The 26277-nt window shown below is 40.7% G+C and overlaps 2 protein-coding genes across 2 annotated transcripts; both read right to left on the bottom strand.

Annotated features, from left to right (window-relative positions):
* Nucleotides 1–511: 511 nt before the first annotated feature.
* Nucleotides 512–14472, bottom strand: tmem39a (transmembrane protein 39A). Its single transcript, XM_049600729.1, has 9 exons — nt 14193–14472; nt 7760–7973; nt 6790–7012; nt 5308–5391; nt 5035–5189; nt 4079–4436; nt 3730–3917; nt 3510–3630; nt 512–1343 (listed from the first exon to the last, which is right to left on the bottom strand). Exons 2-9 carry the CDS (start codon nt 7870–7872, stop codon nt 1104–1106), a joined length of 1482 nt encoding a protein of 493 aa, XP_049456686.1. The 5' UTR covers nt 7873–7973; nt 14193–14472; the 3' UTR covers nt 512–1103.
* A 2013-nt stretch (nt 14473–16485) lies between these two features.
* On the bottom strand, nt 16486–25887 carry LOC125903660 (immunoglobulin-like domain-containing receptor 1). Its single transcript, XM_049600717.1, has 9 exons — nt 25671–25887; nt 24881–25051; nt 23095–23244; nt 21905–22024; nt 21531–21677; nt 20350–20472; nt 20069–20244; nt 17763–18350; nt 16486–17637 (listed from the first exon to the last, which is right to left on the bottom strand). The coding sequence occupies exons 1-9, from the start codon at nt 25717–25719 to the stop codon at nt 17608–17610; spliced, it is 1554 nt and encodes a 517-aa protein (XP_049456674.1). The 5' UTR covers nt 25720–25887; the 3' UTR covers nt 16486–17607.
* Between the last annotated feature and the right edge of the window lie 390 nt (nt 25888–26277).

Genomic DNA, 26277 nt, shown 5'->3' with positions numbered 1-26277 from the left:
AGGCTCCGCTTAAAGCAAAAGTTTGACAGTTGGGAAAATCTAGACCACTCTCTTATCTGCCCAATATATATATGAAGCTGGGTTAGCTTAGCTTAGCACAGACTGGAAAAAAAGAAGTCAACAGCTAGCCTGGCTCTGACCAAATGTTACAAACGAATAAACATGTCATCAAACAGGGGGACCATTTCTTTACCAGGCACAGAAACTTACTGCAGTCTCCGTGGATGCCTGGCAACTGCCCAGAGCCAAAAATAATCCAACATGTAACCCCCTGTTTAACAGTAAACTGAAATTTTTACACTTTAATTTTTCTATTCTAATTAAACAAATGTGGCATTACGTGTTAATTCGGGAGTTTTAGAGGTACTAGATTTTGATATCACTGGACAGAGCAGAGCTATTTCCTCTTTCCCAGTCTTTATGCTAACGTTAAGCTATCTGTCTGCATGCTGCAGCCTGATATTTGATGGACAGATTCAGCTGACTTCCCAAAAAGTTGAACTTCCGCTTTAAAAAAAAAAAAAAAAAAAAATTACAGTTGAAAACACGCTGAAGATAGTTTAGGGCAGTGACTGTGTTTGCACCCTGCTACTCAAAAGAGCTGCATTAGTTTTACTGATTCTTGATTTTCACTTTAAGGGCCTCTGGGTTGAAGCGGAACGGTCCAATCAGCATCTCAGGCACAACTCCTTCCACTGCTCTGAATCGCACGTCTGGTTTAACCGACTGCCAGAGGCCAACTCCGCTCTGTGATTGGCCAACTGCACTTAAAATATCTTTGGTGAAAGTCACCTCCTGGCATTCCCTGACTTCCTTGTCGCCTAGCAACAACATAACACAACATGCTAATGTCGTCAGCGTGGTAATGCCCGGCGTAACTCGAAATAGTATACAAAATAAAAATATTCTTTTAAATAGGTATATATAAACATTGCATTAAAAATAGAACCGTATCAAAACACCATTATGAGTTCACAGTCTGTCCCTTAGCCTCCAGGCGTGAACGCTCTGATCAACCTCTCCGGTCCTCCACTTTACCAGACCTCCACCCGGCTCGCCTCCACGTCCAGAGTTCATAGGTGAAGTCTCGCTGTGCCGAGCCTTTACTGCGACTTGAGCCCCAGACTGTTGGAGGACAGGGGGTAGGAGTAGGCTTTGCCAAGCACAATGCGATCTCGCAGCAGTTTAAAAAGGACATAGTAGTTGCAGAAGAGAATAAGGCCCAGAGACAAAGTGTGGTTCCAGCGCTCGGAGCGCAGCAGAGAGTATAACTGGTACAAAACCACGCTGGACTCGATCCAGATCAGCAGGTTCAGGATCCGCAATGGCTTGTGGAACAGGAACTGGAAGACCAGCAGACAGGAAGAGAAGATTAGGGAATAAATGACAGTGTGTATAGAGGGCAAAAGATAGAAATATGTAATGCGCAGGGACACACTGTACACTTGCAAACCATTATATAATACAGAGTTAGACAGGCAGACCAGACCTGTAACTTGTCTGTGTGAAACAGACTGTTTTGGAAGAGCAGACAGACGGGCAGAGCTTCAAAATTACTCTAATCAGAGTCACTGATGCACAAATGGTTGTTGTGTAAATTAAAAAGAAACTTTAATACTAGTCTAGAAATATATGTATTATCTTAATGACAACTGAGTGTGTGGCAAACTGCCCTGCCACATCAGATCTGTCCCCTCTGCTGAGTCGTTCAAAGCACAGCTCAAGGCCCACCTTTATTCTTTGGCTTTTGAATGTACTTGAATTGCCAACAATAATTAGCCTCTCAAAATAACTGTTTACTTGTCTTTGCACTGATGATAGTCAAGGACTGAAACATTTGCTGCTGTTTTTATTCACTTTTTATTATTATTATTATTATTATTATTATTATTATTTCCACTTTGAGCACTTTTGTCCTAAATAAACTGACATTTTTTTTAATTGATCTCAGCCTGTGAACCTTTTTGTGGCTGTCCAGCCCAGTTGCATTAGTGTGCGGGATTGGTTGACAGCACCTCTAAGACTTTGTTTTTGCACTTCCCATCAATTTTATTTTGGTTTCTCCTTGGTATATGCATGACTTTGTTGTCTGCTCTGTTGACCTGGGTTTTTTTTTGGCAAATATATAGCGAAGCACTTCGGTTAAATGTGCTATAGAAATAAATCTGACTTGACTTCAGGAACACCACGAGATGCAGCTAAAAGCCCCAGTATGCAAAAACTATCTTTGTGGCATTTTAAGCCAAATATAGACACAAGAAAGATGAAAGATGACAGGAAACATGAGACAGAGAGGGACAGAGAATTAGAGACAGAGAGAGAGGAGATAACTGGACTCAAATTGTCTGCATGGTGTCATTATATTCACGTTCATATTCAGTTTACATTTCTGCTGATGTTAGCAGGGGTGATCTTTACTCCAGGTGAGGTGGTGGATTTTACATTTTCATAGGTTGCAGGGAGCCAGTTCTACAGCTGTGTAGTTTGTTGTATTATACTGTAACGGTGTCCTTAATCAACTCCTTGTTGAGCCTTATTCAGCCAATCACTGTGAATTTTGCACCACTTTGCATTTTTTTCCAGATCCCTGCAAATTTACAGCAAATTTGACGATTTAAAAAAAAAAAAAAATCTAATTTCATTCAATCTAATAGAGCTGTGCGCAGCGGGTTAGTTATGAGACTACTGCTGGCTTCACCACACACACAGTGACAGGGCTATTAAATAGCATCATACTGCTAATGTTACCTAACACAGTGGTTCCCAACTGGGGGGTCCTGGTCCAAAAGTGGGTCCCAGGTCCATTCTGAATGGACTGCATGTGACGTGCATTAAAAACACACTTTATTTCGAAGTGCAGTGAATTTCCAGCGCAGAGCTTTTACTTTTAAGTGCTGTTTCCTACTGTAGAGTGAGTAACTAACAGACAGCTACATGACAAGAGACAGAAAACCAGCCCAATGACATGGCCAAACGCAAGTATGACGCTGAATACATTGAACTATATGGACCTTGAACAAACAACCATGGAGAAATCTGCACCCTGTGGCTGAAGCAGTTGAGAAACACTGACCTAACGGTTACTGACGTGGTTTATGAGAGTTCTGCCTGTTGGTGTGAGTTTGTTGGGACCATTGAATGGCCTTTATCAGACGTTAGACACTGCTAACCAGGCAGAGAGTGCAAGAGGAGACCGGCTCATGGAGATCTACATTCATAAATAGATTATAATTCTGTGTGGATCACTGAATGCTCATAATAATAACAGGCTCTTTCTGTCATTTTTACTTGCTCCTGCCATTTCATTGTAAAAAATGCCTACCAACATAGCAACATGCATCACAATTTTTTCAGAGAAGCTGCTATAAAATCACTTTAGGCCGCCACAATCCCAAAAAGAGCCTGCAAAATCCTGGAGGGACTGCTTATAATTTCATCCACCCTCATCTCAGTGTCTCAATTTACAGGTCACATCCACTGTTACTATGATATAAAGGACATGTACTCACATAAAACCTTGCATGGGAAACATCAGAGGGCAGAGCGACATTATAGGGTCCGACTGCCTTATACAGAGAACGACTGTGTCGTACCAACACCCCCTGAGGCCAAATGGTACTTTCTGACCACCTGCAAAATACAATAACACCACAGTTACACACAAACCCCTAACAGAGTCATATTTAAACCTGTGTGTGTGTACTGATGTGTGCACAAAGCACCACTCACACATGCTGAGGTGCGTTGCTGTACGAGCCGTGCTCCAGTTTTTGCCAGCGGCCCAGGTGAGCTGCCGAGCGATGAAGCAGGTCACAGTAGCTGGGGGGCAGCAGCTGACTCATCAGCATGACAAACGCATTGATCCACACCATAATCAGGTGTTCACATGACCAGCGCATGTCATAGTACTGGGTGCTCTGTTGGAGTAAAGTGAAAGGAGAGGTTAATTTACCTTAAAATAAACACGAAACCAGGCAACGAGAAGGGAAATAAAGTGATGGAAGAGATGGAGGCATGAAAACTGAGTGGAAAAAACATGCGTGAATAAAAAAATGTAAATTAAATGACAGATACCAACCTTAACGAAGCAGAGCGGCAGGAAGGCTACGTAGTAAGCACTGAACAGCGAGTTGAACAGCACTTCTTTTATGCGCCGGTTGAAGTCACTCTTCAGCTCCTCCACCTCTGTTCGAATCAACTCCGGTGTGTGTGAGTGTGTGTGTGGTGGGCAGGTGTGCGTGGGCATGTGCGGAGGGCTGGAAAACTGCTCTCTGAGGTTCTCTCGCAACAGGAAGAGGAAGTCACGTGGCCGAAAGAACGGGGTTTCTGCGAGGTCAGTCTGCTGGTGGTCGGCGGGGTAATCGCAGTCGGCTGGTGCCGTTTGGCTTTTCCCTCCCTCCTGATGGAAACAGCAAAGCGGGACATACACGCCAAATCTGACATGGAAGGAGGGCGGTGAGCAAGCGAGGACAAAAGAGCAGAGCAGAAAGTTTTAGTTTCAAATGATGGCAGAATGAAGAGGAAGATGTCTGATGTGAAAACATCATGCATATTTAAAATGAGCAACATTAAGGGAAGGGTGTGTCAGCTTCCACTTCCATTTCCATTAACACCCACATAAAACAAAAACAGCAACATGCTCACTATAACAGCAACTCTGCATTACTGAGAATGACCTGAACTATTAGTTTGGGGGGAAAAAGTAAAGATGTGTGGTGGCCTAAATCAAATTAAAATTTTTTAGGAGGCTTTCATGTCAGGGACCCGAGCCTGGATCAGAGTACACTTAACCCCAAAATCCAGTTCATTTGATCAGTGTGAACACTGTATACCTTACCCAAGAACGGAACCTGATTTGTACTCGAGTATGGTTCATGAGTACTCTGGTACAGTACACATCAGGTGTGAACAACGGTCATTGCATCCCAAAGTGAGACCAATCAGAACAGATAGAAAAAAGGTATAAACACTGTCAACGTGCACATGCACAGCCTGCCCTTTGGAGAGTGAGGGTCGGGGGCATCAGAGACTTACGGGTATCCCAGGAAGAGGAGGTTGAGCACAGAGTGGTTCTTGCAGAGGTTGACCAGCGTCCAGCAGAGCACCCAGCCACACATGGTCAGCAGGCTGAGCCGAGCTGCGATCAGAACCACATAACGGAGCAGAGATCCGCCGCTGCTCTGAGACACCTGGACGACACAGAATCGCTCACAGTTACCAGATGGACATCAGTGGGGATTGATTCCTACGGGGGCTCTGTGTACTAAAATGTGTTTGCTAATTGCATGTACAGGTCTGAGGGTTTACCTCTGAAACTATTGTCCAAACAAGCCTCCTAGCCAACATGACTGTGATGAAGATCGCCAGGTGGTAGTCCATTAGATGAAAGTTCTGTTGAGAAAGAGAAAATAAAGACGCTATCGTTAGTTTTCCATGGAGACTTTCTTAACTGTACATGTCAAGTTAGACCTGAACCTAGCCAATAAAAAAATCAGGATCGGCTAAACTGAGCTATATAGAGCTGGATTTGATCTTTTGTTTTACCTCAGCGGTCACTCGGGTGTTTTTACTTGTGAAGCTTTTCATGCACAGCACTGCAACGAGTCCAGCCGTCATCATCTCTCTAACTCTCTGCTGTCTGTCTGTCTCTCCACACAGTGTGTGTGTGTAAGAGCAAGGGCTGAGCCACACCATAAACGACAGCATAATGCAGTATGAGACTGTTTACTTATGTTATTTACCTAAATTATGAGCGCTTGTTTCATTTCAGCTCAGTGTGACAGTCTCTTGTGTTTTGCTTCTAATCTGTGGTGCATGGTGATTCACCACAGACACTCACTACGCAACTGCAAACGCAACAAAAGCTCCACAAGTGTAATTTATTCATGTAATCTGCACAAAAGACGTACAGACGATGAAATTGAAAAACTAAATGTAATTCAGTTCATTCAGGTAACTGAGGCAAAGGCTGCATCAAAGCAACAAACGCTGGCAAATACTCTCTTTAAGGGACGGAGAGGTTTGTTATTTTATATTTTATTGTTTTATCAAAAAAAGATTTAAAAAAACATAAGGGTCTGATCGGGACTCCGTCTCAGCAGATACTCAACACTGAATGACTCAGACCGGGACTGGGGACAAAGACACTCGATTGGGACATCCCTAGTTCCTGAATTATGGTGTTGCATAATGGCCAGAAAAGTGTTTGTAATGTTTTTGCAGAACATTATGATGTCACAGTGAAGTCGACCTTTGACCTATTGGATATAAAAGGTCATCACCACCAATTTATCCTTTTTTTGTCAAAAGTAGCAGATTATTCTTAAGTCATGGCCAAAAACATGTTTTGTGAGGTCACAGTGACCTTTGACCTCTACCAACTAAAATCTTATCATTTCATCCTTGAGTCCAAGTGGGCGTTTGTGCCAAATTTAAATATATTCCTGTGACATCGAGTATTCAAATAGTATGGATGGACAGACAGGTAGACAACCTGAAAACACAACGCCTCTGCCCAAGGCTGGTGGCTGCCAGTGTGGAGGCATAGAAAGAAAAAAATGCTTATACTGGAATTTTTATAATCCAGTTTCATTTCTTAATATTTTAAATACTAACCAATTCACATTTTTAAAACATTACTGTTTTAGATATCAAAGGTTCAGTGCGGGAATCAAGTTTGTTTTTTCCACTTTCACACTTAGAAAGAAAAAAAGTTATGATTTCAATTTGCCAGAAACGTCAGAGCTGATGGTGTGATGGTGTGTGTTTGGTGTGTGTATGAGTTCTTACAAGAGAGGTAGAGGCAGCAGGATGACTGTACGGATACCACCACACTGTCCTGTAGATGTTTATGTACTGGACAAACAAGGCCACCAGCAAATAGAGAAAGAGCAGGAACTCAAACAACAGGCTGCTGTCCAACGGCAGCTCGGGGATTCTCGAGTGGCGGACCGGCTCCGGGGTGATGAGGGCCGAGAGAGGGGGCGCAGACAGACCCACCGAGTTACTGCTCCTGAGAGAAGACACAGAAAACATAAATAGAAAAACTGTGATGCAGAATGTTTGCGTCACATCTCACCTACTCCATCTACCTACTTCGCGAATGTTGCCTGGAGCGGCCAATCCCCACAGAGAGCCTTTTAGAAGTGTCACTCGCGCGTCTTACGTAACACATATGCTCACATTTTACTTAATGTTTCAGTGCATATTAACTTTGTGCACTGACCATCTTGCGGACATTCCCCACATTTTTTAACCTTCAATTCTATTTTTGTCGCATTTAGTAAAGCGTAATCGGCATAGACAGCTGTTTAATCACACAAATATCCTGCTGTATACATGTTTTAAATTTATTGAGTGTACCTACACTGATTGATCAGTCTGTCCGTGAGCTTGCCTGTTTCACAACAGGCCGATTCCCCTCACTCGCTATGGTGGGCAGGAAAATAAAATTAATGAATTGATAGATTTCTTCACATAGAGTCGACGTGAAAATTATTTGGTTCAATATATTTCTGGAGTCAATCAGAAGGTGAAGGCAGGTTAGCGCTGTTCACTTTCTTGGAGCTGCTGACAGACAGCTGAGACATTTACGGAAGACGGCGTCAGTGTGGTTTGGATAACAGGAAGCTTACATGCCACTCACGTCGTGCTAACGTCTCGCCTCCAATGGGGATTCCCAGTAAGAGCACAAGTACCAACAAGGCTCGGGATGAATCTCTTTTCAAATAATGGTGATAAATACATCCTGTACACTCACCTGTTCCTGAGGCCTGTACCATTGCCGAGGTTGCCTCCAACCAGAGTCTGCAGGGACGGCAGAGCAGAGCGACTTAGCTGCTGTCTGCTGGGCCCCCTGCGACCTCCTGGCATGGTCGCCAGTTACGGTGGCAACCACGGACACCGCCCACCAACCAACAGCTGCCGGGACTCCTCCCCTTCTCCTCAATGAGCCACCATGTACAGCCAGGCCACTGCAGAGGGAAACAAACCAGATGAGATCGAGTCAAAATGAGGAAAGTAAACAGATACAAGTGTGGTCAAGTTTTAAAAAAGTAAAAACCAACAAACCTGAGGCGTAATCAACATCACTACTGCTCCCTGGAGTCAAATCAAGTATAGTTAGACTATAGCTCTGTCCCAGGGTGTTTGCTTTACCTTACACATGTGATAAGTAAACAGTAGTGAAGTTAATCAGGGGAGGATTATTAGAGACCGGCGCAGATGCTCCAGTTTTTCAATAAGCTGAATTTTTTTTACCATCTCCATCAAGTTTATTTGCCATTTAACGTTATTACAAATTGGATGTTGTCATTAGCAATCTGAGAGGGGAAATTAGTCATGACTGTCAACAATCATCTTTAAAACCATATGTTTGACTGTTCTATACAAGGAGTGTGATTCACTGTAGTTTTTTTAAAGACTTGTAATGTCCCTGCTACATACAACAACACTAACATACTGGGTGTCAGGTAAGAGATCTGCCCGAAACACCAAATACATTCTATCATCATTGTTGTTAATGAGTAAATAAGAGCCAAAAAAAGATGTCACTGATGCCAAACCATCAGCCTGTTTGGCACTGCTTTGATCAGCCTCTATCGAACCTGCTTTAGGTGAAAGAAGTGACATGTCATCGTGACATAAACTATGTCAGTGGCACACTTCAACCCTCACAAACCTGCCAAGGTTTTCCCCAGGAAATTATTCAGCGGAGGCAGTGAGCCGCTCATATCCTGACACATTTTGTTGTATGATAAGTTTACTTTAAAGATGAGATCCTGAAAACACACATGCACTAATTAAATACATGGCATCTGCTGCATGAAATAGCCTCTGCTCTTTTCTAAGATTATTTTTTTGGGCATTTTTGCTTTTCATGAACAGTTGACAGTGAGATGGCAGACAGGAAAAAGGGGGAGCACGAGAAAGTAGGGTATGACATGCAAGACAGGCAACATTGTGGTTATGTGGCACGCAGTGTAACCATTAAGCTACAAAGGCACTCTGAATTTTCAGAAAGTTTTTTTTCTTTATTTCAATGCTTTAAAAGTGGATTACTTTGTGACTTTAGCAGAGGCTGTCAATATTTTAACACACAAGTGCCTACAGGTACCAGACACTTAAATTCAATGATTTTAAGACCTTTTCAAGATCATTTTAAACCAAATTTAAGAGTGATTTTTGGGCAAATCATCTTTATCTTATTTAAGCATTGCAAGTACATGTGTGGTTCAGTGCAGATGGGTTTTATGTAGGACTATAGAAGGTTTAGAGATCTGTAACATCAGAAATGTGGACTTTCAAGCAGAAAACCTTGACTTAGTTTGATAAAAAATAAAGTAAAAGATGGGCAAATGAGATTAAATTAAATGTTTGTTGTGTATAATACCTTGGAAATTCAAATTTAAGACTATTTAAGGAGTTTCAAGACCTAATATTGAATAGCAATTACAAATACTTGATGGTTTTCTTGGCCATCAGTGACAGTATACTGAATTTATTTGGGTTTTGAACTGTTGATTACATAAAACAAGTTCTGCTGACATGGTTTTAATATGGTTTGATGTTTAAAGGTCCTTTTTAGGGTTTGGTTTGTTGTGCTGTTTAACTGTTCTGCATTACTCTGACAGGTGTTTTTGACATTTAGCCTTGCATTGTTACAAATGGGGTGGACAAAATAATAGACACACCTCTCAGTTTAAGTAATACAGCCCCTAAAGTTGAATCCACTCCTCTCTGAAACAGTTTAAACATGAACTAAACATTGTAACATTCATGACAGTACGGTTCGCTGCAGGACTGGTGAATTCGTCTGCATTAGTTTAACTAGGTTTACTTAATAAACTGACTCAGAGTACATTGGTATTCCTCCCCGCAGGTTTCATTTCATCGAAACAGCTCCACTTTTCACCACTGCTACCAGATCAGTAAAGCCATCCCAAAGTCTTTCTGGTGGCAACACAGAGCCGTCACTACCCCAAGTATCAGAACTGTCTATATGCAGCCTGCCTGCTTTAAACTAATGTTGGGTAACTATCTCCTGGAGGTGTTTGCAGAGTCAGTGACAAAGTCTGTGCGTGTGTCTACACGAAATGACTGATGAGGAGTAGTCATTCGATTGCTATCATTTCTTTTGAGGCATTTACATCAGTGCTAGAGCTGTCAGTAGACACTTTAGACAAAATAATTTCACTGTGCTCACTGCAACTGTCAAATACTGAAATGGACACCCTGCCAGCCAAAACACTACCTGAAGAAGACACCTGAACCTTGTCTCAGCTCCCAGCTACAGGTACAGATGTATCACTGCTTGTATAATTCATAAACACTGCTAATAATAGACTTTTTCACAGCCCGCATTTTAACTCATGGCAGGTGTAACCAATGACAATAACATTAACGATGCTCGTCTCAACCGAGGTATGCCTGTGAGCCAGCATGCACAATACTGTTGACACGCCAAACTGGAATGCAGCCATTAATTATGTTGTTATATTGATTACACCTGAACGTCTCCTGCTACGACATGTCAAACCAGCTGTTCAGACAAAGACCACTGAGTTCTTGTTTTGGCTACGTTCACAACACAAGCAAATTTGACACAAATCTGATTTTTGCTATTGTGTAACATAGATCTGATTTTTTTTGTGGTCCTACATCCGATACATATCCAGTCACTGGTCATGCGACCGCTGTGAGAACATGTGTTTTGCTCATACATTCACGTTTTTTCCACGTCATACTTCCCTGCACAAGATCAGGTCACTCCACATACAGTGTCAGAGCAGCCTATTGAAACTACAGAGGGTCACCGCAGCCGTAGGGCTGCCACGGTTGCCAGCCAACAGAGCCCAACTGCCACACAATCACCTAAATTTTAAGTCCTGCCGTGACAGCGTTGTCACAGACAGAGATATTGCAATGTAGCCCTGAACATCCTAAGGTTGTGGAGGAACCGCTCCTCTGTGAGACCCTCTACATCGCTGTGCCGCCACTCCTGACTCCTCTTCCGGCCGCACCCACACCTCTAGTTACCTAGTGGACTGAAATCCCTTTTGTATGACAGCCTGTCATCCTGAAAACAAACACTTATAGCTCCAGAAATACCTTACACGTTCTCCAAAACGGGCGCACATGGATAATTTTTACACTGAAATACGTCATGGGACCTTTGTACTATGCCAAAGGCTTAACCCACCGTACTCTGCCCCTGTTACCCTGATGTTCTTACCCCAGCCGTTACCAATCTCATAGTGGAGAGGTCCGATGATGTCATTCTGCATAATAATTAGCCATGTGCTCCTATTTGGGAGAGTGTCATGGAGGAATGGCCCTTCGGACCAATGGGCAGTCACCTCCCACCTGATGAAGCTTGCCTTAATGCCTGTTTCATAAGTAACAGGCATTAAGGCACTGTTGTTGCTGTTCCACCCTGCATGTGTGTGATGTTATTGGTTACATGTAAGGCATTTTAGGGAAGATATGACGGATATGGGACGCTTCAAACATGGATGTGATCTGGGGAAATGATCAGAACTGAACATCAAGCCCTGTATTATTAACGTAGCCTTTGTGTCACTCTCAAAGCATTTTCATTTCTCATAAACATGTAAAATCAAATACTCCGGATGTGGAAGGTTATGAATAATTTATTGAAAAGATCAAGTGCTTTGTGATTTTTCTTCTTCTCTCAGCACTTTTACGGTCATGTGTTGTTTACAAGGTCAATATAGGTTAATTTATTTGTTTGTTATTGGCAAATTGATTTAATTGCACAGTGACATGTTTTAAAGCTCCAATCTTTGAGAATGACGACTGTAACTAAAGGATATTATCATCATCAATTAATCTGCTGACTTTTTTCTTGTTCGTCAATGAATTGTTTTATCTCTAAAATGTTTAGAAATAGTTCAAATGTCCATTATAGCCCAACATGACTTGTTTAAATTACTTGTTTTATCTGAGCAAACGTCTAAAACATATGGAAATATTCAGTTTACTTTAATATGTGGCAAAGAAAAGCAAACAATTCTCACACCATCAACAAAAATTTAGATTTTCTAGCAGATGACTTACTGATTAATCTAAAAAAGCGCAAATACATCAGAAATTGTGGAAGTGGAATCAATAACTCAATTGACATAAAAATAATTGGAAATGATCTTGGTTAACGATTCATTTGGCAAAAATGACCAACAATTTCTAGTTCATGCTTCTTAGATCTGAGTATATGCATGTGTTCATTATCTTATTTGTCATTAAACCGGATTTTTTTGGCTTTTGGACGTCTAATTGGCCAAAACAGACAATTTAAGGTGTCACCTGGACTCAGGGAAATTATGACTGACATTTAAGAGAGAAAATAACAAATTAATTTCCAGAAAATAAATGTCAGATTGATCTGTAATGAAACTATTTATAAAGTAAATTAATGGATTTCAATCTGACACAGTGTAGCTGTAACTAAACTCCATTTACATAGTGTATAATTTATCTTATCACCACTGCTCAGTGGGTTTAAAAAAAAAAGAAGGTAGTAACGCCCCACTTCATCAGCCAGTGATAGGCTCCTAAAAGGAAACACAAACCAGAGCCAGATAACATCCAACCTCTGTGTGTGTCAACATTTCCTTTACGCTGATACGAACCATGATAGAGATGATACTGCGGCACGCTCTGGGGCCGGTGTATAGCTCCAACATTAAACAATATTAAAGCTGAATCTTCAACAGGAAACAGCCGTTGACACACAGACACACGTGCTCGCAAGGGACCAAAAATTACGGTTGAGAGTCAAAAGTGAAAACAGGAACTGTGAACTAGAGAAATTGACTCAAGTGGAGGGATTGCAGGACGGTGTTTTGCCATTTTGTGGAAGTGCAACACGTTTCTAGTTTTCCCCTAAACACAAGTCCTTTAAATAAAGAGCTGAAAAGGAGTGGCCGACATACATTTACTCGCTTACTGTGCTTATGTGCAAATTCAAGGTATTTTTACTTGAGTATTTCCATTTTATGCTACTCTATTCTTCCACTCCACCACATATCAGAGGTAAATCCTGTACTTCTGACTGCACTACATTCGTCGGACAGCTTTAGCTACTCCAGATTACTATTTCTCCTCCCCTTCCTGTCAAGCGAAAACCATGTAGCTCCAGGTGTGCTGGTGTCAAACGTTTGCGAGAAACTGTGTTGAGAAAACTCTGCCACTTCTTCAGCTTGGGTTGCAGCAATACTGGGTACTTTTGCTCGTGCTTTCCTCGACTGCCTGAGAAGACTTTTTACACATATGTCCATTAATAAAAAGGTTGTGCATTTCAATTATAAACCAACAACACCCTCTGTTTTCAATCCTTTAAGAGTCATGGGAACTATTAATATAAATTGTGCAATACAGTTATATTATCTGAGACAGTTATTATATTATGTAAATCTCAAACTGCTGCAAACCTGTCTTTAGCTAAATACAATCTTTAGAGAAATGCATAATCACAAAGCCGACACCATTTTTACAGATGAGTGGTTCTCACAGGACAACAATGCCACAAACATGTCATGATCTTACAGAATATGATGCACTGCTGGAGATTAAACTATCCAACACTACATAAAGGAGTTAAATTATGAAGGATCTTACACATCTACAGTAGTTAGATGAATCCTTAAACATCATATGTAACAGAGAAACACTGACAGGAAGCATTTTTGCACAATGAGTACTTTTACTTTTGATACTGTACTTTTACTGAAGTAGAGGTTTTGATTGCAGAACTTGCAGGGAGTTTTTTTTTTTACAGTGTGGTAGTGTGACTAGTTGATCCACCGTTTTTTAAAAACCAACGAAGAAGAGAGAGAAGTGTTTTTAAAAATTAATAAGATGTTGAGTTGAAGTGTTTACAGTGTTGGCTTGTTTTTGGAGCACACTTTGTTAGGAAGGTTTTTTTGTGTGTGCAGAGACTTGCTAAGACATGCACTGAAACTGCCTGTCTGAACCATGACACCAGGCAGCAGCAGCAGCAGCAGCAGCGTTGTCATTTTGTACACGGCGGAAACTTGTGAGCACACTTTGACAAAGACGTTAAGATACATATACGGAGATGTTAGCTTGTAGCTAGTGGCTAGCCTGGAGATTTAAAGCTAAGATAGTTCTTAAAAAAAAAAAAAACAACAACCAGCAGCTCCGTTACTCACACGACACACGGGGGGGTGAAGTGAGCGAGGATGCATCAGTCAGTTGTGTGGCTACGAGTCCAGACAGCACCGAGCATTTCTCCGCCGTCCAGCTTCAATATCCGCGGCTGCACTGCTGTGGCGACGAGCTACGACGGCACCGGCGATGCTGGGGGGTCGCTTCCTCCCCGGGTGGACACATAAAAATGGCTTGAAAAGTTAGCCCCCGGGCTTCAGAAGCAACAGTGTAAATGCGTTGCACAGACACCGACGTGGCAAACCCGCACCTCCTCTCCGTGCGACGTCATCAGAGCGCGACTCAAACAGAACTCTACTGCACAGTCGCAGTTGGACCAAACAAACGGCTGGTCTGGAGTCAGCATTGTTGTCATGCTCTCAACTTTTATTCATACTTTTACTATTTATTAATCACTTTTATTAATGTTTTTTAACTACCAGGCTTCTAATTAACCAAATTACCAAAGTAAATCTTCTTTTTACCAAAGTACTGCAGCATTAGAAGCTTTAAATTACACATAATTTTACTCCCATCAGAACAAAACATACGTTTGTCAATTTATTAATTTTATTTATTAGATAAAGAAAATAAATATGAAATGTTTTATGGATGTCACTCAGTACTTTAAGGGGTACATTAACATTAATAAAAATTAAGTTGATTATATTAGACTGCTTTAGTTGTAGGTAGGTGTACCTAATAAACTGGCAACTGATGTGTTTACTGCAGCGTACACATAATTTACTCCATTTTCCACTCATATTAGGAACAACTCATTATACACAAAGTTGCCATTTTATTAGGTAGGCCTTCATCTACCTAAACCTGATGTAGTCCTATATAATTAAATATTAAATAAATGTTACTTTGAATATTTTAACTAGCAGATTAACCAAATGACCAAGGTAATTCTTGTTTTTACCAAAGTACTGCAGTTTTAGAAGCTTTTAATTACACATAATTTTACTCCTATAGGGATCACACATACAGTTGGAAATTTATAAGATAAAGAAAATAAATGTGGAATGTTTTATGGATTCTACTCATTAAATCTGCCTTCTCTAGTACTTTTAAGAATTATGTGCAAAGGATGCATGTGTATATATTTGAGCAACTAAATCCGATTTCCAGGGGGTATTCTCATCACCTAATATCACTGTTTGCACACTTTGCGTGGCATATTTGTGAACATTTACTTAAACTAATGCAGTCTAATTTAATTCAATATCAATGGGTTTGTTCATGTGTTTTAATCAGCTGATTTCTAATTAACCAAATGACCAATGTAGCTCCATTTTTTTCAAAGTTATGTATTGTACACATTATTTACTCCACTTTCTACTCATGTAGGCCTACATCTACCTAAACCTAATGTGGTCTAAATATTAAATACTTTTAACTTCAAATATTTTAACTAGCAAATTTCTGTTTAACCAAATTACCATTGTAATTCTTCTTTTCACCAACTGCAGTACTGGAAGCTTTTAAATACACATACCAGTATTCTACTATTATATACTAAAGGAACACATTATACCCTGCCAGTTTATTAGGTACACACGGAGGTGAGTCTACATTTAGGCTTCCTCAAGCACTGTAGGCCTATTTAATTAGGCTACACATTTTAAGGTACTTGTACTTTACTTATGCTACTTTATACTTCTACTCCACTACATTTCAGAGATAAATATTGTACATTTTACACCGCACATACTGTTGGCTACCTACGTGTCAAAGTGTCAGGTTACTTATGTCACTCAGGCCTGAGGGATATAGGTTTGGTCATATGTTGACAGGGGCCTCAGCCAAAGCACATATTTAGCACCTGAGTTGCTTTTTAAAAGTTAAATGGAATATTTAGGAAAGAAAAAAATATCATAATCAATTAAGGCTAGCTGTTGTTGAGAAAACTCAGAGTGGCGACATAAACCGGAGAAACGTTGCTCTTACTGAGGTTTCTACCATTTTTCCCCATGTTAAGGTTTTTTGGGGGGAGTTTTTCCTTATCGCTGTTAGGGTCCAAGTACAGAGGGATGTCCTGTGTTGTGAAGCCCTCCGACGCGAATTGTAATTTGTGATACTGGGCGTTATAAATAAAACTGACTTGAAATAAAGCCTTCAATTTCTTGGCTCAAAGTCTCAGAAAATATGTTGTGCTGCATGTGCAGTGATGACATTTTCTATACTGTAAACTTCACATGCAACTTCTGAGCCAACACAGACTATCTGTGTTTGGAAAACTTCAAAAACTATCAATTAAGTCAAAATTAAATGGAAATTAGAACAATAAACTGCTCTGTTGTACCCAAAACGTAAAAGGTTTATTTTCAATATAATTAATAAACACAAACTGACTGTACAGTGTAAAATACAAAGAAATAAAAATCCTTAAAAAAACATAAATGGCAAAGTCGTCAACTTCGGTTCCACGTGTAAGTGTTTTTTTTCTTCGTTCAGTGTGTATTTCTAAATATACCAGGGTACATCCGAAAGGGTTGAAAAGAAATAAGACAAATTAACAGAGCTGTACATTAGAGAAAAAAGTAACAGCGTATAAGATCCTCAGATTGTGCTGACAACCGTAATATAAAAATTAAAACAAGTTTTGGGCATTATTGATATTAATTAATTTCGTACATCAGCAACACCTTGTAAATTTATTTACACACTGTTTACAGTTATTTATAAGCACTAAGTGTCCATGATATTGGCGCACACCTTTAAAATCATTAGTAAAAACAAATCTACTACAGTAACTTCAAGACATCCAGGAGATATCAGTTAACTATTTACAAAAAAAATAACAAAAAGCTAAAAGCTAATTCAAACATTCACAAGAGTCTTTTCATATTTATGTGGGTCTAACAATAGTAATTCATATATTTACCGGCCCTGAGAGTTATTTCTTCTGCACTGAACATTTATGGCTTCATCAATTATAAGAATGAACTATGTTACTGTCAAACAAATAAAGTTTTAAGAGGAGAAACATTCTTTAAATCGACATTTAAGAATAATCTAACAGGAGACTTTTAGTCTGAGTCAACTCAGAAGATTGTTATTACAATGATGAACCAGCAGAGGGGGGTAAATCTCAAAAACATTTGTTTAGCAGAAGACTTGCATAGTTTCCTTACATCAGTATCTAAAAAAAACGAACTACTTTTAGGCTACCAGATAGGTTTCGTTATGGACATCAAACATTTGCTTTACCACCTGCACACTTTAAAGATTATGCCAAAATTTTACGAATCCTTCTCCGAGCTTTTCACTTATCAAAATGGTGCTAACACAGTTGGCTCATGATTCATTTCAATACATAAAAATGTTGGCATATTAAAGTTTACCAGCAGCCAGACAACAAGGCTCCCAGTTCTAGTGAGGCGTGCACGTTCTTTGAAACAGGTTCAGGAGGGCTCAGATGACGACACTGGTGCCACTGCGAGGCTGGAGAGACATACTAACTTTAGTGACTCAGGCTTTTTAAATAATGACTTTATGTTTGATTATTTGTGCGTTTGTCCTGATGTAAGTGCATCAGTGTGTGGCAACTAAAGAAGCGTGTGTCTTACAGAGTAGTGTTCATTCCTCCGTCCTCCTGGTTTCTTTCCAGGCTCGTACTCGGTGTAACTGGGAGGTTTGTCAACCCAGCCTCCACCTCCTCTCCTCCCTCCTCCTCCTCTCCTGCTGCCCTCATCATCCGAGCTCCAGGATCCTCGCCCGGTGCGCCGTGATGCTGGAGGGGAGTAGTTTCCTCTGGACCTGCTGTCAAACAGGTCATCCCTGGAGCGAGAGCGGGGGCGGTCCATGCCGACATGTGGCCGGTTGTGACCCCGTCCGTCTAGTGACTCCTCACTGTAGCTCCTGGGAACACCTCTGGACCGGGTGGGTGAGGGGTAACGCCTGCCCGCTGCTCCTCGCTCGTCACGACGGCCAAAGCCGCTGCGGCTGCTCTCGCTGGAGCTCGGGGGGCGAGTCTTGGGTGCGGGAGGTGGGATTCTACCCGGCTCTCTGATGGGTGGAAGTGTGATGCCGCGGCGCTCTGCGGGGCCGTCATCAAGGGCAGAGATCATGCTGGGAGGGCCGGGTGAAAATGGGACCGAGTGGTGCATGTGCTGGGGAGGAGGTGGCATCTGTTGCATGTGCTGGGGTGGAGGTGGCTGGGTATGATGGGAGGATGACAGCAAAAGAAAAAGAAAATACAAATGAGAACAACTGATTTCTGATTTGGTTGGTCAAAAGATCTTACAAACTAATTCTAATTGAGCATAAACCAACCCTAACTCGGCCATGACTTCTACATAATCAGCCAAAACATTGAGCCCACTGACAAGTTAAGTAAATATCATTGATCATCTCATTACAATGCAATGTTCTGCTGGGGAACTTGGGGTCCTGGCATTCATGTAGCTGCCACTTGACATGCACCACCAGTGGTGTAGTGGTAGCTGATGAGGTGAGTGTACTACTAGGTACACAGGTAGATTACAGAGGAGGAGGTTGGTATACTCTGCTACATATTCCAATGGGTTTCTGGCTGATAGGTGGGTATACTGTCAATGCCCAGAAAAAGAGGTGGGTATACCCCCTACACCACTACACACCCTCTCATGTCAACGGCACTCCTCAATGGCAATGGCCCCCCTGCAGGACAATGCGTCATGCCAAACTGCAAAAACTGCTCATGAATTGTCTGAGAGCCATGACAAAAGCTAAAAGAGTGTTGATCTGGCCTGCAAATTCCCCATATCCAAATCGGTTTGAGCATTCCTGGGATGTGCTGGTACCCCACCTCACCCACAGGACTCACAGGATCTGCCTCCAACTTGTGTCAATGCCTCAACAAGTTAAAGCCAAGTCTGATACCTCTTGTGTACTGGCACGTCTCATGGATGGTTGATCAGATTGAGACCTGGCTAATTTGGAGGTCAGGTCAACACCATGAGCTCTTTGTCACGTTCCTCAGACCATTCATGTACAGTTTTTACAGTGTGGCGTAACACAATGTCCTGCCAGGGAGGCTACTGCCGTCAGGGAGTGCCGTTGCCATGGGGGGGGTGTACTTGGTCAGTAATGTGCTTGGGTGGGTACTGTATGGCATCCACATGAATGCCAGCACCCAAAGTTTCCAAACAGAAGACTGTATCGTAAGATGATCAACATTTTTCACTTGACCTACAATGGGTTTGATGGTTTAGCTTATCGGTGTATCGGCCACCACAACTCATCTACTGCCTTGACAATGATGAGTTACTTAAATACATACTATGCAGAATTTTCCTAAAAAACAATGTACAGACTCAAACAACAGTAATCCCCCACAATCATCACTTATGACCCACTAGAAGTGTGTGGCAGTGTATTTCCTACTCTGCCCATTTCCTGTATTTTCTTAGCTTCTTATCTTGTGTGTTCCTGACGTTTATTGGGACACAGCCCCGCAGCACTCAGGTGAGGTCAGGGGTTTATAAAAAAAGGCAAAAACCAGGTGCCAGAACACCAAAATGTCAAAACACAAATACAGCAAGGCCAATCGTGAAACAAGAGTGAATCTGACGTTGGGTTTTACTTTCACTTTCACTGGTGAGCATGTTCACATAGTGTACCTGTACCTTTAAATCACATTTAAAAACTCAAAAAATGCATTCTCAGCGCTCCGCATCAATTTAAACAATATAAATATATATTTTACTTCTAAAAACTCAGAATATACATCCTGTCTGACCCCCAAAAGAAGGTAAAAATACTACAACAAAGCAAACAGGAACAGCGGCAGTAAATGTTTACATATAAACAGCTGTAAATGATAATATGGCAAAAACAATCTGATGCTCTTCTGTTTACATAAACACATTTGAGAACGTAAGCAGTTACGTACCTGCAGCAGGGGACTGGTCATGTCCATCCCCCTCACCTGGCTCTCCAGGTAATCAAGCATGTGATTGGTGTTGGCAGGAGTGTGGTTACCGCTGGGAGGGGGCATGCTGTAAGCTGAGGACTGAGGAGGAGGGAGGGGCATGGGCTTCAGAGGGATGCTCTTCCCTGAAACAGATCCTGGAGGGATCAAAACAAAATTAAGTTATTTATTTAAAGACATTTGTGGATGCCACAGTGTGTGTGTGTGTGTGTGTGTGTGTGTGTGTGTGTGTGTGTGTGTACCTGGGTAGAGCAGCGGGTTCATCTGGGAGGAGGCATGGGTCATTGGTACATATACTGGCTGTCCTCCTGCCCAGGGAGCCATGGCCCTCTGAGCCTCCTTCATCATACGATGCTGCATCACAGCTGAAAGAGGAGCACAGCACATTCTCTCATATCTATCAATACAGGAAGGATTTCTCTTCTCTGAGTACACAGGCTGTTTCTCTGCACTCTGGCTGGCATGGTTTTAAGGACTTGTATTTCACAAACAACAAATGTGGGATACGTCACACCGAGAGATTTCCAATGCATCATTTCCTGTTTGTACTAGCCATTAGAAGATCCCTTCCTAACATGATTTCAACGTATATGATGGAGACACAGATCGTGTTTTGTATATATACATTGCATCATATTTTTCGAACATTTTTTTTTTACATTTTATTTTGACAACTATATTTCAGACATTTTACTGATATTTTTTAAATATTTTACTAATATTTTCTGGATAATTTATCAATTCTTTCTGGACATTTTACAAATATATTCCCGACATTTTATTTTTAATGTTTTGCAGATACATTAATAATATTTTCAGACAATTTACAAATATTCTTTGGACATTTTACTACTATTTCTAACATGTGTTTTGTCATTTTACTAATATTTTTTCAGATATTTTATTACAAAAATTGTGGACCTTTTACTAATATTTTTTCAGACATTTTATAAAAATTTGTGGACATTTTACTAATATTTTTGTGAAATTTTATTTCCCTTAAATGATGAAACTATTAAGGTCAAAATATACATTTTTTTCTCTCCCAAGTTGTCCTGTTGTTTGTCTTCCACATAATTTTGACAAAATTGGATATGAATTTAGTACTTCTCCAAATCCGACTCCCACTTCTTGGAAGTCAGAGCATCCTTTAAGCTCCAGCAAGGACGATTTCCTATTCAATTCGATTTTAATTTTATTTATAAAGCCCATTATCACAATCACAATTTGCCTCAGAGGACTTTATAGCATACGACTTCCCTCTGTCCTTGGATCCTCACAGCGGATGAGGAAAAACTCTTAAAAAAAAAAAAAAAAAAAAGTAGAAACCTCAGGAGGAGCAACTGAGCAGAGATCCCTCGTCCAGGACGGACAGCCATGCAATAGATGTCATGGAATTTCTAAATGGTGCTTTACTCTGTACCTTTTTCCGGACAGCAGCATTGCTGCGGGCAGCAGGGACAGCGAACATAGCAGCAGCATCTCTGAGGGCAGCACTGGCAGCAGCACACACAGAAGAGGATGATCAGGAGGAGGGCTCCGATGATGATGAACAACACTACTAACCAGTCTGAGAGAGGAGAGGAAGAGACATGATTATTGTGGTGTACAAGCAGATGCAAAATATCTTTTAAATCTGGATTTTTGTCTCTGATTTTATTATAGCTCATAACAGCAAACCTTAATGCCACACACATTTAGGTTCAAACAGATCAACAGTATAGAAATGCACTATTTGAGGCGACAATAAAATCAGCGAGTGTGTGTTTGACCATGTTTTTCCTCTTTGTTTCTTACGATAAACGATGAGTTTGACTTCTTTGTCTGAGTCTCCAGAGGTGTCTCCAGCAGCATCAACAGAGCAGAAGTACACCCCGTTATCCCACCACATCACCTCACTGATCACCAGGTCTGCCTCTGCACACGCACAAACACAACTGCAATTAAACAGCGGTCAAGTTACTGCTGAAGCTATTTTGAGATAAGAACGTAAAAAGAGGAAGGGTAAGAATATAAAAAATAAATAAAAAATAGATAATAGATGGATAAATCGGTTATAAGAGGAATTTAAAATAGATAAATACAGAGATCAGTTAAAAGCCTGATTAAAAACATGAGTCTTGAGCCTCTTTTTAAAAACATCAACAGTCTCTGCAGCTCTGAGGTTCTCCGGCAGGCTGTTCCACAAGCGGGGGCCATAATAATTAAATGCCGCCTCCCCGTGTGTTTTAGTCCTAACTTGTGGTTTGGTTAAAAGGCCAGTGCCAGAGGACTTCAGGGTCCGCGAGGGTTGATATGGTAAAAGCAGGTCAGATAAATAAGAAGGCCCAAGACCGTTAAGACATTTAAAAACTAATAAAAAACTAATAAAACATTAGCTTGAGTCCACCTCATTTTTTGCATTAGCAATTAATCTGTGGATTATTTTCGTGATTATTAATGATATGTTGAGTTCATAAAATGTCAGGAAATACTGGAAAATGCCTGTCATCATTTCCCAGAGATCAGTAACAGAATTTCTACTTTCTCTGACCAACAATGCAAAACACAAAAACATATTCATTTAACTAGAGGACCAAGAAAACCACCAAACATTGGCAATGAAGTGGCCACAGCCAGCAATTAAAAAACCCCTCAAATGAATAATCAGTTATCGAAGTTGTTACAGATTCAGTTTGTTGATCTACTGATTGATTATTTGACTGATAATTTCAGCTCAATTATCATGTTTAAACAGGCAAAATAACAGATGAACCAAATAATTAGTAGTGAGGATAATAAAGTGTTTGAGTTCTTTGGTTCTTAAAACAACATTTAGTCTCAAGACACTGACACAGTTTTGTTCTTTTTCAATTCAGTTTTACTTATAAAGCCCTCTGTTCTCTGACTCTCACAGAGAATGAGGAAAATCTCCCAAAATATTATCAAAAACGATTCTTGTCATTACTGAGTTGAGCCTGAGGCAAACAGCGTCTGCATGAACTCACTGTTTTGGATGGTGATCCTGCGTTCACGGTACTCTGCTCCCAGTGTCGGCTCGTTGCTTCCTCTCTTCTGGATCACTGTGCGCACCGTCCGCTGACGGTCTGGACAGTCATTTGATGGGTCCTGTCCCAACTGTAGCGCAGACTGGTACGCTGCAAAACCAAAGTTCCCATTAAAACAAAAAAATGACAGTGTTGCCAGTCATTTGATGACCACATCTACTCCTTCTTCTTTGTATACCTCTGTGCTTGGTCCATTCGTTGGTCGAGAATGAAATATCTCAACAAATACAGGATGGATTGACTTTGTTCAGGGGTTCATAATATCCAGAGGATGAATCTTAGACTGACAGTCCTGAAATGTTTTTGTTCCATGACGTGCTTTACATGGTTAAACAAACCAAACTTTGTTTTAAAGAGTACTGTATAAATTATTTTATCATTATTATTTATTATTACAACACAGATTCTAAAAAAAAGTTGGGACTCTTGTGCAACGTACACAGAACACAATGATTTGCAGAGAAAATAAGTGTTCAACATTTTTTTCATTAAACATATTTCCAATGCAGCTATTTGCATGAAATTTAGACCGCAGGCTGATATCATCCCAATAAACTTATACAGATAAAGAAATCATCACATTCTAATCGATAAAAATCATGAGCAACAAAATCACACACTTTTATTTCAAACTCTTGTTCTTACTTATTATAATTCTCTATTCTTTACATCAGAGCAACTGTAAAAAAAAAAATCATAAGTTTCCTGCGGGGATCAATAAAGTATTTCTGATTCTGATTCTGAAAAAGTACTGAACACACTAACTTAAATTTGTTAATATTTGGAGAAGTCTTTGTTTGCATCACCAGCCTGAAGATGCTTCCTGTATGACGATGCTTATCTTGACCAATTCTCCAAAACAGGGAGTCTTTAAATCTTGAATAATTTGGCGGGCTTGCTTGTGAATCTTGAGATAATTTGACTTTCAAAACTTTACCTATAGCTGATGCACCTGTGCACTCAGTCCCCAAACGCTAACTGAGTGTTGTTTAAAAAATAAAGGTGGTGTTGCAAATTCAGGAAGAGTGTGTATTTCCAGGAATAATCACAATACTAATACATTTTATGACTAGAGCGCTTTTCACAGTACTAAAAGACGCTTTACACTGGTTTAAAACTATCACAAAATAGACTACAATAAAATACACACAACATCATTCACACATTAAAAGCCGTTTTAAAAAGATGTGTTTCGAGCAGTAATTTGAGCTGGGACAGGTCAGTGCAGCCTCAAAGATGTTTGGGGCGAGACAAATACTAACGAGCAAAAAAACAAAGTTCTTCAGTCTGAATCTTTGTATTGTATTTTTTAAGATTTTGCCTTTGCACTGTAAAGAAATGAATGTAGGTCAAGAAATATTTGCAGATAATTGCGCTCTGTCTAAATGTTTACCCAGCGTCTCAACTCTTTTGGAATCGTGGTTGTACTTGTCACATACACAAGAATAATGTGTACTGGAAAGCAGTGTGAGAATAATAAGAAATATAGATTGAAAATTTAGAAATATATGCACGTCACAACTACAGCTATATTATTAGGCTATATTATTAGGCTGACTACATATTGGAAGTTTATCGTCTGGCAGTGATGAATATTTGGAGCAAACATGAGACCATTCATATGAGCATGATGTCTCTGTTTCATGTCAGCAGCACAGCTCAGTGAGGAGTGACGGTATACAGTGAGACCTCTACTGTGTTTTGGTGTGTGTGTGTTGTGTGTTACCTGTGGAGTAGTACTCCAGCACGGGGTCTTTGCAGAAGGACTTGTACCTCCAGGTGACCAGAACATCTTGAAGGTTTGCAGAGGTGGAGTAGTCGCAGCGGAGGGTGACTGAGGCAAACAGAGCTGTGCTGCGCTCCTGCTGAGGAACAATCACCTGAATACACACCGACACTGCAGGCAGGCAGAGAAAACAAACACTCTGTCACAAACAGTAGTGTGTGTATATGAGCAACAAGACATACATCTTCCTCATGTGCAGGGAAAGAAGCTGGCCATTTAGTGGGACTTTAATGTTGCCAGAGAAGTCAAGAAGGAAAAGTGTGGTCAGCCTGAAAAAATGTGTGTGAGGGTTTCTCTCAGCCGTGGTTTTCATTTCAAAGTGGTAGAACCAGAAAAACAGGTGGCACAAAGACAGGAAATGGCTTACTGTGAAACTACCAACCAAACATTCAGAAGCTGGGATGAAACCTGTGAAGATACTGTGCCCCTCAGTGTGGACTGTGGGTCTTTAAACTGAGCTGGAGGACTTTAAAAATCATAGGCTACAGATTTTAAAATCAAATAGACACAAGTAAAAGCCCAAAATTGTTTGTCTATGTTAGGTTCATCCTGACAAGTATACACAGTGTAGCAGGCCGACTGTCATGGTGTCACATAGGCTAAACGTGTGACTGATACCTCCTGTTCGGTTAGTTTTAATCGATATTTCGACAAACTTTCAGCTCATAAACAAGTTAAGTCGACTGTTTCAAAGCAACACGAAGCCAGTATGTAAAGAAATGTAAATTACCTTTGAGAAGCGACAGCAGGAGACACGCCGCAGCTAATCTCCGCATCATGACACAGATAAAAATGAAAAAAACAAACTCCGGCTGCGAATGAAAAGTGTGAAAAAACTCCTCAGACAGCAAAAAAAAAAAAAAAAAAAAAAAAAAGATGAGAAATTAAAAAACGAACAAACAGCAGCCTTATCTAACCTCAACGTTAAGCACCACGGTTCATTGTGTCGTCCTGAGCTGTGCGTTTGCGGTTAATACCTGCAGTCATCTCTGACCACACCCCGAAACACAGGTGGATTCAACCTGTGACGTCAGCGCGTACTCAGAAATCTTTTGTGATTCAGATAGAGAAACAATGGGCTGTTTTATTTGTCCTTTTATTCACATTTATTCTGGACGGATGTGCCAAATTCATAAAGAGGAAAATGGGCACTAAAGGACAAATTGATGTTATATTATGTATTAAATGGGATGGATATTGTTACCTGTTTTATTCAGCTCCTAAACATCTTCAGAGGAAGCAATAAATGAAATAAGCTCTGAAAATACAGTGAGAAAAGGACTCGGGCCCCACCTTTCAAGAAGATGAGTGGGATAAAATTATTGGGGTTACAAAGG

The sequence above is a fragment of the Epinephelus fuscoguttatus genome, linkage group LG2 (genome assembly GCF_011397635.1).
Source record: "Epinephelus fuscoguttatus linkage group LG2, E.fuscoguttatus.final_Chr_v1".
NCBI classification, from domain to species: domain Eukaryota; kingdom Metazoa; phylum Chordata; class Actinopteri; order Perciformes; family Serranidae; genus Epinephelus; species Epinephelus fuscoguttatus.
Note: the sequence above shows the minus strand (reverse complement) of the source record. Positions and strands in the feature narration are given on the sequence as shown.

What these genes read in the sequence shown, in the direction of transcription:
- tmem39a (XM_049600729.1), bottom strand. Translation starts at nt 7,872, where the DNA reads ATGCCAGGAGGTCGCAGGGGGCCCAGCAGACAGCAGCTAAGTCGCTCT. An exon ending in CTCCTCTTCCTGGGATACCC is followed by an intron (nt 4,437 to 5,034) that starts GTAAGTCTCTGA and finishes CTTCCATGTCAG; the next exon opens with ATTTGGCGTGTATGTCCCGC. An exon ending in TGCCGCTCTGCTTCGTTAAG is followed by an intron (nt 3,918 to 4,078) that starts GTTGGTATCTGT and finishes TTACTCCAACAG; the next exon opens with AGCACCCAGTACTATGACAT.
- LOC125903660 (XM_049600717.1), bottom strand. Translation starts at nt 25,719, where the DNA reads ATGATGCGGAGATTAGCTGCGGCGTGTCTCCTGCTGTCGCTTCTCAAA. An exon ending in CAGGATCACCATCCAAAACA is followed by an intron (nt 22,025 to 23,094) that starts GTGAGTTCATGC and finishes GTGCGTGTGCAG; the next exon opens with AGGCAGACCTGGTGATCAGT. An exon ending in AGTCAAACTCATCGTTTATC is followed by an intron (nt 21,678 to 21,904) that starts GTAAGAAACAAA and finishes CTCCTCTCTCAG; the next exon opens with ACTGGTTAGTAGTGTTGTTC.